General features: G+C 34.5%; 3 protein-coding genes across 3 annotated transcripts; 2 read left to right on the forward strand and 1 right to left on the reverse strand.

Moving 5' to 3' along the window:
• The first annotated feature begins 3,408 nt into the window (after positions 1-3,408).
• LOC130470189 (uncharacterized) lies at positions 3,409-5,956 on the forward strand. Its single transcript, XM_056839829.1, has 4 exons — positions 3,409-4,073; positions 4,161-4,304; positions 4,714-5,580; positions 5,684-5,956. Exons 1-4 carry the CDS (start codon positions 3,444-3,446, stop codon positions 5,954-5,956), a joined length of 1,914 nt encoding a protein of 637 aa, XP_056695807.1. The 5' UTR covers positions 3,409-3,443.
• Positions 5,957-6,422: 466 nt separating this feature from the next.
• Positions 6,423-7,592, reverse strand: LOC130470069 (uncharacterized). Its single transcript, XM_056839636.1, has 2 exons — positions 7,271-7,592; positions 6,423-6,982 (listed from the first exon to the last, which is right to left on the reverse strand). The coding sequence occupies exon 2, from the start codon at positions 6,979-6,981 to the stop codon at positions 6,532-6,534; it is 450 nt and encodes a 149-aa protein (XP_056695614.1). The 5' UTR covers position 6,982; positions 7,271-7,592; the 3' UTR covers positions 6,423-6,531.
• A 4,119-nt stretch (positions 7,593-11,711) lies between these two features.
• On the forward strand, positions 11,712-13,536 carry LOC130470070 (uncharacterized). Its single transcript, XM_056839638.1, has 2 exons — positions 11,712-11,852; positions 12,893-13,536. Exons 1-2 carry the CDS (start codon positions 11,795-11,797, stop codon positions 13,234-13,236), a joined length of 402 nt encoding a protein of 133 aa, XP_056695616.1. The 5' UTR covers positions 11,712-11,794; the 3' UTR covers positions 13,237-13,536.
• Positions 13,537-13,845: the final 309 nt, after the last annotated feature.

The following is a 13,845-nucleotide window of genomic DNA, read 5'->3' on the forward strand; positions in this document are numbered from 1 at the left end:
AAAAGGTATGCAAGCTAAAGAAGTCAATCTACGGATTGAAGCAGGCATCCAGGAGCTGGAATATACGTTTTGATGAAGCAGTCAGTGACTTTGGTTTCATCAAGAACGCGGACGAATCTTGTGTATACAAGAAGGTCAGTGGGAGCAAAATTGCTTTCCTAGTATTATATGTCGACGACATATTGCTTATCGGAAATGACATTCCTATGTTGAACTCTGTCAAGATTTGGCTTGGGAAATGTTTTTCGATGAAGGATCTAGGAGAAGCACAGTACATATTGGGCATCAAGATTTACAGAGATAGATCTAAAAAGATGATTGGACTTAGTCAAAGCACTTATATCAATAAGGTGCTTGATAGGTTCAAGATGGCGGACTCCAAGCGAGGCTACCTAACCATGTCTCATGGAATGACTCTAAGCAAGACTCAGTGCCCAAAAACACTTGATGAGCGTAGACGAATGAATGGGATTCCATATGCTTCATTGATTGGTTCAATAATGTATGCTATGATATGTACACGCCCGGATGTTGCGTACGCACTCAGTGCTACGAGCAGATACCAGTCAGACCCAGGAGAGGCGCATTGGACTGCTGCCAAGAATATTCTGAAGTACCTGAAAAGGCACAAAGATGACTTCCTGGTCTATGGTGGAGATGATGAATTAATTGTTAAAGGCTATACGGACGCAAGTTTCCAAACCGACAAAGATGATTTCAGATCACAGTCTGGGTTTGTCTTCTGCCTCAACGGAGGAGCAGTAAGCTGGAAAAGTGCTAAGCAAAGCACCATTGCGGATTCTACAACTGAAGCGGAGTACATTGCTGCACATGAAGCAGCAAAGGAAGCTATATGGCTAAGGAAGTTCATAGGAGAACTTGGTGTAGTCCCCTCCATTAAAGGACCAATAGCCCTGTATTGTGATAATAACGGAGCTATTGCACAGGCAAAAGAGCCTAGACACCACCAGAGAGTCAAGCATGTACTTCGTAGATTTCACCTTCTACGAGAGTTCGTTGAAAGAAAAGAAGTCGAGATAAGCAAAATTGGAACTGATGACAACATATCAGATCCATTAACTAAACCTCTGCCGCAGGCGAAGCACAACTCGCACACTGCAGCTATGGGAATCAAGCATATTGGAGAATGGCTTTGATGTCTCTGTTTAATGTTTTAAAGTTTTAGAGTTTAAATCTTTGTAAAACATTATTGGTTAATCATTCACAATAAATGAAAGGAATTCATTTTTCCATTTAATTTGTGGTTTATTAAATGATGAGTCCCTTCAACTTGACGATATATTCAAGATAGACTGTCAGGACCAGTCCTGTGACTAAGAAATGTCTATCAAGTGAACTTGAATGTCAAAGGTTGAAAATGGTCCCTAATCGGAGTTTTCTATAAAATTGGACGCATAGAAAACGTTAGACGATTAGAATGCAAGATGACTAGTAGTTCTGTTTCTTGAACTATGTGGACATGGCAATGTCATAATCATTTGCATAGATACTTACTTTGGGAAGACTAGTATCGGACAAGACCTATGAAACTTTACTGTAAGAGATGAAAGTCTGTCATAAGTAAATTTCATTAAATTATTAGACACTAAATCCTCAATACCTGAGTGATTTGAGATTACTTGTTTGAGAACTGGTTGCTTTGACGTTGACCAACCGTCGCACCGTAAAAGGAGGCTATAAAGGCAACGCTCAGGTAATCACCTATCAAACGAAGTCTAATCTCAAGATCGCAAGATTGGGATTGTCCTCCCATAAATCGGGATGAGATGCTTAAAAGTTGTACAAGGCCACTCGGAGAGCTAGAAACTGTGAAATGCATGGCCGTGCTCGGATGAATCATAGGCTATGATTATCTGTTTATTTGATCAGTTGAACTCTGAAACCGAGGAACACCTCTGGACATAATAAGGATGACAACTCTTACCTTATGTTCAAGAGCAAGCATCGAGCGACAAAGGAATTAGGAAATGCACACTTGTCCCTAAGGACAAGTGGGAGACTGAAGGAAATAATGCCCTTGGTCCAAGTATGCATTCTATGTTAAGTCTAATAAATGCGGTTCAGTATTAATTAACAAGTTAATAATTTCAGTGAGATCAAGTGAGCTGAATGCCTAGCTAGAGGCCGCTTCAGTTCAAGTGGAATTAATGATATTAATCCACAGCTTACTCTTGACTGAACCCGTAGGGTCACACAAATAGTACGTAAACGGATCAAGTATCTAATGGCATTAGATACTCTATCTATGAATATTCGGAACCGACGGATCTTGGTTTCAGTGGGAGCTAAGATCGTCACAGGCAAGAAATGAATACTCCGGAAACGATGATATTGCCGGAAACGGAAATATGGATCGTATCGGAAATATGAATATTATCCAAGTCGTAGATGTTGCCGGAAACGGAAACATGGTACGTATCGGAAAATATTATTGGAAATGGAAATATTACCAGAATCGGAAATATTGCCGGAAACGGAAATATTGTCAGAATCGGAAATATTACCGGAATCGGAAAATAATTCCGGAAACGGAAATATTAAATATTTGTTCGAAACGGAAATTAATTCCGGAATCGGAAATATTAAATATTGTTCGTATCGGAAATAAATTCCGGAACTGGAAATTTAATCGGAAGCGTATCGTACGAATTAGCATCGGACGAGGCCTGCCGGACGAAGGCCCAGCACGAAGCCGGGCCATCGCCCAGCAAGCACGCGCGCCACAAGCCCAGCCAAGGCAGCGCCCAGGCCTACCGCAAGGCAGGCCCAGCGCGCGCCAAGGCCACGGATGCGTGGGCCGCGCTGCGTGGGCTGCTGCTCGCACGCGCATGGGCAGCCCTTGTGGCTGCCGTGTGTGTGTGAGTTTGTGCTCATGCGTGATTCCTAAATCTACAAGAGTTAGTGTATGATTAAATTCCTATTCCTAATTGGATAAATTAATTAAATAGAATTCATGTAGGATTCTAATTTCAATTAATTCGTATCCTACTAGGATTACGATTCCTTTTCCATAACTCTATAAATAAAGGCCTAGGGGTCATTATTTATAACACAAGTTTTAAGTATTCAAAACTAAGATTTTTAAGCAGAAAAATCAGCCAATATTCTTGCCTACCTAACCGAAAATATTAGAACCTTAAGGGCGATTCTAGTTGGTCAATCTTAAGGCGGATCCGGACGTGCTGTGGACTATCTACGGAGGGACGACACTTGGAGTCCTAAAGACTTGTTCTTGTTCGATTCGGGCGCAGCTAGGGAAGGCACGCAACAAAGAGTATGCATCTAAACTATGCTAAATGATTATGTGTAAATAATATGTTTCCTGGCTTTATGGTTTTTCCGCATGATTTATGAACTGTCATATGAATCATAACCTAACACCACATAAGTGTAGGTTTAAGATTCATGTGAAGAAACTAAGGATGGAAGAAACGTTTCAGATCAAGTCTTTAAGGTTAAAGCATACTTGTGGTGTGGTTCATTCAAGTTCTAAAATCACATCGGAGTGGTTAGCTGAGAAGTATTTGGAGGAGTGGAGGTCAGAACCATATTGGAGGCTTGTTAAGTTTAGGGAAAGGGTTTACAAGGAAACGGGGCTACATATTGGATACTACAAGTCATGGTTTGCTAGGGCTAGAGCCAAATTGATTCTGTATGGGGATGCTGCAGATGAGTATGCTGCTGTGTATGACTATGGGTATGCAATTCTTCAATACAATCCTGGTTCTTCAGCCTATGTACAATGCCAGATTAGAGACAACCCCACTCCGTTCTTTCAAAGATTGTACGTCTGTTTTGAGGCTCTCAAAGTGGGTTTTAAGAATGGATGTAGGCCCCTGATTGGAGTAGATGGTTGTCACCTTAAAGGGGCTCATCCAGGAATGATCTTAGTGGCTGTGAGCAAAGATGGAAATAACAATATTTTTCCCGTAGCTTGGGCAGTGGTGGAAGTTGAGAATGCTGACAGTTGGACATGGTTTCTTGATTTGCTGATGAAGGACATAGGACACCATGACGGAGAAGGATTGACTCTTATGTCTGATAGGCAAAAGGTAATATAGTTTTATTCTTTTGTTCAATGAGGTACAGTTTCTGGATGGTTTACTAACCTTGTGTTTCTGTTTATTGTTTCAATTCAGGGACTATTGGATGCTATATCTGTTGTGAGTTCAAAAGCCGAGGTCAGATTTTGTGCTAGACACATATGGGCTAACTTCAAGAATAAATTCAGTGGCACAGCCTATAAGGACCTGTTTTGGGCAGCAGCAAGATCAACAACTAAGGTTTGCTATTCTTCAACTTGGTTGCATTTAGGCTTTCATGTTAGAAATGGACTCGTATTCTTAGATTTAGTTGCATTTAGGCTTTCATGTTAGAAATCGACTCGTATTCTTAGATTTATTTGCATTTAGGCTTTCATGTTAGAAATCTACTCGTATTCTTAGATTTGGCGGCACTTGTGATTTTATTTTAGAAATCGACTCGTATTCTTAAATTTGGTTGCACTTGTGATTTTATTTTAAAAGCATGTGTGTTTAGGGTAGAAAAGTAAAGCATGCTTCTTGGACACGTTCCCGAATCGTGACTTGGACACGTACCCGAGTCGGGACTTAATCGCACTAAATGTATAAATGTATAGCATTTGTTATTGTTTGTTGATGTCATCCTTGTTTTTGTTTGTTACATGTATAGCATTGGCATGATTCTTACATGGCTGAAATCAAAGAGCTAAACGAGGATGCATATAACTACTTGAGTGACATACCTCCTGTTCATTGGTGTAGACATGCATTTGGATCGAATTCTAGGTCTAACATGTTGCTCAACAACCTTTGTGAGACATTTAATGCTGTGATAAGGGAAGCTAGGGATAAACCAATAATAACCTGCCTAGATTGGATTAGGAGGTACGTAATGAGAAGGAATGCTGAGAAGTGGGAGGGTATTCAAAAGTATGAGGGGAGGTTTATGCCATTTGTTGAGAAGGTTTTAGCTTGGGTTTATGAAGCATCTTTGAATTGTATAGTCTGTCCTTCTAGATTAGATGAGTGGGAGGTGGAAACTGCTTTTGATAGGCATGTGGTAGATTTGAAGGAGTTGACATGCACATGCTTTAGGTGGGAGTTAACGGGAATACCATGTCCACATGCTTATGCATGTATTGTGAAGAAGAGGTGGAGGCCTGAAGATTTTGTTCATGAGTGTTACTCAAAGGCCAAATACTTAGCAACTTACTCGCCTCATATCAAGCCAATGCCCGGGATGAAGCAGTGGAAGAAAACAGATTTGCCTCGACCTTTGCCTCCACTGTTAAGGAAAATGCCAGGAAGGCCTAAGTCACATAAGAGAAAGAAAGAAGCAGGTGAGGATGCTGAGGAGAGGTTTGTGAAGCGAGGGAAAAAGCCGAATAACTGCTCAAACTGTAAACAACCAGGCCACAACAAGAGAAAGTGCAATAATCCACCTGGTGTTATTCAGCCCAAGGAACCAGGGAGGGATCCCTCCAAGAACCCATGGGTTGTTGCTGACAGAAACAAGAGGGCTGCAAGAGTTTTAAGGGTGAGTTTTTGTCATGTATTTACATTGTTTCTGTTGTTTAGAGCTGAATATGTTTCTGTGTTTCTATTGTCATTAACAATATGTGTTTCTGTTGTGTATGCAGAGGTATAATGCTGAATCAGTCACTCAACCACGGCAACAAAACTCAAGTGCAGCTACCATGCAACAGACATTTAATGCTCCACCTCAATCCAGTCAGACAGGGAGTTATCAACCTCCTCCACTCAGTCAGACCTCAAGTCAGCAACCAGGTCAGACAGCAAGTCAGCATCCAGGTCCATCCAGCCAAACATCAACTCATCAGCCTCAAACATCACTCCCTCCAAAACTCAGACCCAAATTGCAGACAACAAAGAAACCAGTGTGGCATATTTAAGTATTGTTGGTTGTAATTCCTTTGAACAAGTAGTTAAGGTTTCTAATTAGCAACAAGGTTACATTTTGGCAATGACAATTCTAATTAGGTGCAAGGTTTACATTGGAACACTGTGTAAAGATTCATTTGCCCCTTAATTATATTTGACGTTCGAGCTCGGCTCACGCGTGGCTCGTTTCAGTTAAGTGCAGGTTTAACAAGTTGTTGTTCTTGTTGTTCACTTGTTGAATTGTTGTTATGAATATATGATGTTCAGGTGTGGTTCATTTGAGAAAAATTTGTCCTCCATTTAAACTAAGTCAATGGACCAAAGTTGACTCCCGTTGACTTCAAGGACTTTACCTAATTTATAGATTTATCCTCTGTGGTGAATGACAGGTGAAACGAGCACGTATACTAACCAAGTTTTAATCGGTACACAATTAAACGGAGCTAATAATCGAACACAAGTTAATGCAAAAAGATATTGTCATAAGCTAGAATTACCATTATTAAATGATTAGAGTCAACTAATGTCAACAACATTACATTACATTACATGAAATCCAATTTCCCGTTCCATTGTCGCGTTTACACTAGAGGAACTTCATTACAAACTTCAACACACAACAAACAACTAATCCTACAACAAACCAAAATACAGAATGGGCAATTTCTTGGCCCTTATCCTTTGTCCCCTTCATTCCAGCCACTCCACCATTGCATATCCTTTCAAGCCTCTCATTGGCAGCAACAAGAAGGGCTTTGTCATCCTCCAACTTCTGCAATTCTGTCATCATGACCCTCAACTCTGTTTTCAGCAATCTCTTCTCCACCACCAGTTCATTCGTCACGACTCTTTGCCACTCCACAACATCAGGATCAACCCAATAAAACCAACCACATCCTTTCCTACCAGTGTGTACATCAGAGAACTTACAAGTCAGGAATTTTCTCCCCGGGTTATCAGTTGTCCACGATGTCAACATCTTGGATGGAATGCCACAATAACATTTTTTTGAAGCACAAGGAGACCCACTCGACATCCTGCAACAGTTAAAACAACTAATTATTAGTATTTGATTTCTCAATCAAAAACCCCCAAATTGCAAATAACGATCAAAATTGATATTTTAAACCACGAATACCCACATTTTTAGTCAATTCAAGAACCCAATTTTGCAATGTAGTTGTTTTCACATGACAATTCAAAGGTTTCAAACGCTAAATTTATCAAAAGGATTCGAATTTAATAAAATTGAACAAGAACAAAAACCCTAAATTGAAAAAATAAACCCAGAAATTGAAGAACAAGAACGAATTTAATGCACTCACCTTTAGGTTACTCGATTCCTCAACCAAATTGCGAATCTTGCTTTGAGAAAAAAATTACCCAGATTTCTTGATTTTTTTCCGAAAAATTGGTTGAATGTGGTTGATAAAACTTTACAGGAAGTTTAAATAAGGGGGAAAGGGAGTTAAGCAGTTGAATATAGCCGTTGGAGGTGGGGCCCACAAACGGAGGAATTTGACAGAAACTGTTACAAGGTAGTGTTACTCAAACTAAACAAACTTATAAGGTAGCAAAATTAAAAAACTTTTTTATAAGGTAGTAATTCACAAAACGTCCAAACTTAAAGGTAGTGTTGCACAAAATTTCCTTGCTTTAATAATGTAGATATTATAGTATAAACGTATTGAAAATTGTGATTTTAGTAATAACTCGACATTGTTTGTAATTTGTATCCGAATTGATCTGACTAAACATGAACCCGACCTGATTACAATCCGGCTAAACCCGTTAACAAACCGAACCGAATTGACCCGACCCGATCTAACCCGACCCGTATGAACCCGTCCCGGTATGACCCCGACCCGTTATGAACCCGACCCGATGTGAACCTGAACCGATATGAACATGACTTAACCCGTTTATGACCCGACCAAATATGAACCGACCCGATATGAACCCGACCCGATACGAACACGACCCGTTATGAACCCGACCCGATATGAACCCGTACCACATAACCCGAACCCGAACCGAACCGTTAAATTTTCAACCCGAACTGAACCGAACCGATAGTAAAATAAACCGGTTTCAACCCGAACCGATGAACCCGAACCGAAACAGAACCGATGACCCGATTTGACACCCCTTACACAGAATAACAAAAACATATGATCAAGAGATCATACCAACAAGGCAACAAATAGTATAGTACTCCATAATTTAGTTGGTTAAAATCCTAAAACTCTTAAGAGTGGTAGAGATTGAATCTCGTGGCTTTCTCTATACAAATACATAAGATACAAAGTTACGGAGTAGTACCTTGTGTTACATATGAAAAAATGGGTAGATATAATAAAATACGGATAAAGTAAGATAGATGCTTAAAAAAAATTGGATGTGTATAAGAAAAAAAATAAATAAAGTAAGAGAAATTGAATGTAAAATTGTAATGTTGTGGGATAAAAGAGGTAAGATAATAAAAAAATTTCATATCCAAAAATAAAATAAAGCACAATGTAAATAATATATTAATATTATGAAATAGACTAAAATTAAAAGTGTACTACTTAAGGGTGCGTTCTGTTCAACTTATTTGACCTGAACTTATCTGAACTTATCTGATCTTATCTGAAATTATCTGAACTTATCTGATCTTATCTGAAATTATCTGAACTTATCTGATCTTATCTGAACTTATCTGAACTTATCTGAACTTATCTGATCTGAACTTATCTGAACTTATCTGAACTTATTGGAACTTATTGAAACTTATTGGAACTTATCTGAACTTATCTGAACTTATTGGAACTTCTTGAAACTTATTACAAATAATAAATAATAAATAATAAATAATAAATAATAAATAATAAATAATAAATAATAAATAATAAATAATAAATAATAAATAATAAATAATAAATAATACTACGTACATAATAAATAATATATAATAAATAATATATAATAAATAATAAATAATATATAATAATTAATAATTAATAATTAATAATTATAATTAATAATTAATAATTAATAATTAATAATTAATAATTAATAATTAATAATTAATAATTAATAATTAATAATTAATAATTAATAATTAATAATTAATAATTAATAAGTAATATTAATATTAATAATTAATAATTAATAATTAATAATTAATAATTAATAATTAATAATTAATAATTAATAATTAATAATTAATAATTAATAATTAATAATTAATAATTAATAATTAATAATAATAATTAATAATTAATAATTAATAATTAATAATTAATAATTAATAATTAATAATTAATAATTAATAATTAATAATTAATAATTAATAATTAATAATTATAATTAATAATTAATAATTAATAATTAATAATTAATAATTAATAATTAATAATTAATAATTAATAATTAGTAATTAATAATTAGTAATTAATAATTAATAATTAATAATTAATAACTAATAACTAATAATTAATAACTAATAATTAATAATTAATAACTAATACTACCTCCGTTCCTAAAAGTTCTTTACGCTTTCCGTTTTAGTCCGTTCCTGAAAGTTCTTTACACTCCTACTTTATTCCATTTTTACTCCTATTTGGCCCACCATAACTTACCCACTCACAATACTTTAATATTAGTTTCCAACCACTCACATTGTTGGACAATTTATAGCCACTCATTTTCCATTTGTTACCCCCACCATCACATGTTCACCAAAATTCCTTAATTACCGTGCAAATAGTAACCGTAAAGATCATTTAGGAACGGAGGTAGTAACTAATAATTAATAATTAATAATTAATAATTAATAATTAATAAATAATAACTAATAACTAATAATTAATAACTAATAACTAATAACTAATAACTAATAACTAATAACTAATAACTAATAACTAATAACTAATAACTAATAACTAATAATTAATAATTAATAACTAATAACTAATAATTAATAATTAATAATTAATAATTAATAATTAATAATTAATAATTAATAATTAATAATTAATAATTAATAATTAATAATTAATAATTAATAATTAATAATTAATAATTAATAATTAATAATTAATAATTAATAATTAATAATTAATAATTAATAATTAATAATTAATGATTAATTATTAATTATTAATTATTAATAATTAATAATTAATAATTAATAATTAATGATTAATGATTAACAATTAATAATTAATAATTAATAATTAATAATATTAATAATAATAAATAATAAATAATAATAATAATATTAATAATAATAAATAATATCATTATTATTAATATTGCAACTTATTAAAACTTATTGTAACTTATTGAAACTTATCTGAACTTATTGGAACTTATTGGAACTTATCTGAACTTATTGGAACTTATTGAAACTTATTGGAACTTATTGAAACTTATTGGAACTTATCTGAACTTATTAGACCTGAAACTTATTTTTTTAAGGTGAACAGAACGCACCCTAAATAATAGAAGTGTAATCAACAAAAAGTAAACACATGAAATTGAAAAGTGCAACCAACCAGAGATGCATAACGTGCGTAAAACTAGGCTATACTACACAAGTACATAACCCCCCGTACAAACTAGCTAAGGCCTAAAAGAAGCTAAAAATGAGGCAATAAAAGGGGTAAGGTTGTGTCCGTCCGACTTCCCCTTACCTTACTTCTTGCGGGAGCCTCAGCTTTTTGAGGCATTGGGGTAGACTTGATCAAATTGCGGGCCAGGCCGGGTTCGGGCCGGGCCTAGGCATAAAAATCAGCCCGCTATGTCGGGCCAGGCCAAAATTCGGGGCAAAAAATTATGCCCAAACCCGCTATTTTCGGGCCTAAATATCGGGCTTTCGGACCATCTTCGGGCCGAGCCAAATTTATAACTAAAAAGTGTAGTTTTGTGTTTCCCAAACCCGCCCAAAAATTTTAAAATTTCGGGCCGGGCTGGAAAATTCTGCCCAAGCTCGCCCAAAAAATTTAAAATTTCGGGCTGGGCTGGAAAATTCTGCCCAAGCCCGCAAAAATTTCAATTCGGGCTGGCCGGGTCGGGCTCGTCTTGACCAGGTCTACAATGGGGTAATGATAATGATAATTTTAGGTTATGTTCAGTTCTTCAGATTTCCACTTATTTCAGAAAAATAAAGTTCAGTTAAGTTTAAAAAAGATAATTTCAGAAAAATAAGGGTTATCCAAGTTTAAATTACAACTAAAATAAGTTTTGATAAGTTTACATGAGTTTAGATAATATAAGTTCAGATAATATAAGTTATAGAAAAATAAGGGAAAATTGGGTGAATAAAACACACCCTTAGTTAATCCGTATTTAACTATCACCAAAGATAAATGAAATATATAAGCTTAACAATTACATAGTATATTTATATGTATATTATTCATGATTGAATGTGCGAAGTCAAAGTTTATGGCCTTATCAATGGCCCTTGTGGTAATGTTCTCATTCTAGCAACATTCTAGATTTCTAGATCAACGAATAAATGTGTGAAGGCCGGGTATTCATGCCGGTACGATGTTTTGAACTTAAATAAATACAATAAAAACATTATAAAAATGTTCTCACGGTTAGCAAATAACAACATTCTTAGACATAATGAATAATGTAACACATTATGACGATTTTGTATTATATAAAAAGAAGAAAATAAAACTTAAAAGGTCAAAGAGATTAGAATAATATTAACTAGGTTCATAAAACTATTATAAATAGGGCCAAAAGCTTAGAAAACTCTCAAAATAAAAAGAAGTTCTACATCACATAAGTTTGAGAATCTCACTAAATAAAAAAGTGGAAACATAAGTTTGAGAATTTTGTCCTAGAAAATGAAGAGCACCAACTCCCACAAAATCAAGTTAGCAACTGCATTTCTTTTTGTAGCAGGTTTATAATCTCACTACTTTTATAGTCTCACAATATACATCCAGTTTTAAAATTTTGCATCTATTCTGTATCTATCTATCTATCTATCTATCTATCTATGTTGAATCCTAATGTTAATCCCATGTGAGTTGTTCCACATCAAAGAAAAATGAAAGAAAATACCATCTTATTATAAGCTTGTGCAGTTACTCTAACTATTGTCAATTGGTTTTAGTGTGTAGCCTCCATTTTGCTTATAAGTGAACCGAACTCTCCTCTTCTTATTGGGTTACCCAGACCCATTTTATATTTCTCTGAAATTTAACAATCTATCGATTATACTAAGTTACTAATTTTATTGTTTAAAATTAGTGTGTAGCCCGGGCGTTGTCCCGGGTTTTGAATTTCATTCGGGTTTTTTTTAAAAAAAATATGTGCACATGTAGATGATGTCGTAATCGAATTACGGTGACGTAAAATTAGTGTCCGAATCAACAACCTCCCCGGTCTGAAACCCCACATCCAAAAATCAAAACAAAGTCGGATCATTTTCTTCAAATTAATAACTGTACATTTATAAATCAAGTAATCATTCCCTTTTTTTGCATTCTCTTTTATTCAATGTATTGTTTATTATAAAAAGAATATACGTAGTATATGCTTATATGGAAATATAATACATAAGTTGTAGTTGGTTAAGATGATAAGAAGTATAACTTTTAATAAAGAGGTCGGTGTTCGATCCTTGTTACATGTTTTTTTTGTAATAACTGTTATGATGCTAATTAGTGGTGACGTGGCGTAAAGAGGTCTGGTGTTCGATCCTTGTTACATGTTTTTTGGTTGTAATAGCATATTATGATGCTAACTAGTGGTGACGTGCCGTAATAATGAGAGGTCTACGTGACACATATACGTTCTTGAAAACGTCTTTTAATATATTAGTATAGATACGAGAGAATACTAAAGTTATGCATATTGGAGAATTCTAATTCATTTGGAATATATTTAACCCATTGTTAACAAAATGCTTATTATTTTACTTTTTTATTTTTATGTAGTGTTGCTACAAATCATTGTGATGAAAGTGGAAGCGGATTGTTCCGGTCCTATATGTACAACAACTACAAATTGTGTTACACCATGTGAATGTAACTTTACTGATGCCGTACTTGGAGTTAAAAGGTGTTGTAAGACTTATGACCTTATATGTGATCCTCTCAACAAATACAGTTGTTGTGATGGACTTAAATGTCTTGAAGTTTCACCAGGAGAGTTCAAATGCAAAGATCGTAATTGTGAGGAGCACGTAAATCACGAATGTTATCCTGGCATTTTCGAATGTTGTGAAGGTTCTGGTCTTACATGTATTTCGGTGGGTGCGGATGCCTACGAGTGCCAATAATTGTGAATTACTACCTCCGTTTCGAAAAGATCTTTACAGTTACTATTTGCACGAACTCCAATGCAATATTTCCATCATGTAACTTTGGATGCTCTTTTTATGTTTTTTGGTTTATGATGCGACGTGTGATTTGTGTTCTCTCCTTCGATTTTTCACTTTCATGGTTTGGGTTGCACCGGAAAACATTTATATTGTTTGATGGGGTAATCAATACTTGGCTTTTACTAGATCTACACAAACTAGTAAAAGGTGGGTTGTATGATAAAACGAGTGCATAATAAAAATAAGAATTGGTTTTTACGTTTCTTGGTCTCAAGAATTTCTCTTTAGTGTTTTTTGATATATGGAGTACATTTTCTTCTTTAGTTTTCTTTAAAAAAAAAAAACAAAAAACTTGAAAATATATATGCTTTCTTCGTTCCGAGAATATTGCACAATGATTGACTTTTACTCATCTAACCATTACTTTAACTCTTGATATCTCAAATCGTGTGCAAGTAAAAATTATATAAAAAATAATATTTAGATAATATATATAATATATCGATACGAATCTAATATGATCTCAAATGACTAAAATTTTCTTACGTACGAATTACAACATATGAC

This window comes from Spinacia oleracea, chromosome 3 (genome assembly GCF_020520425.1).
Source record: "Spinacia oleracea cultivar Varoflay chromosome 3, BTI_SOV_V1, whole genome shotgun sequence".
In the NCBI taxonomy this organism is placed as follows: Eukaryota; Viridiplantae; Streptophyta; class Magnoliopsida; order Caryophyllales; family Amaranthaceae; genus Spinacia; species Spinacia oleracea.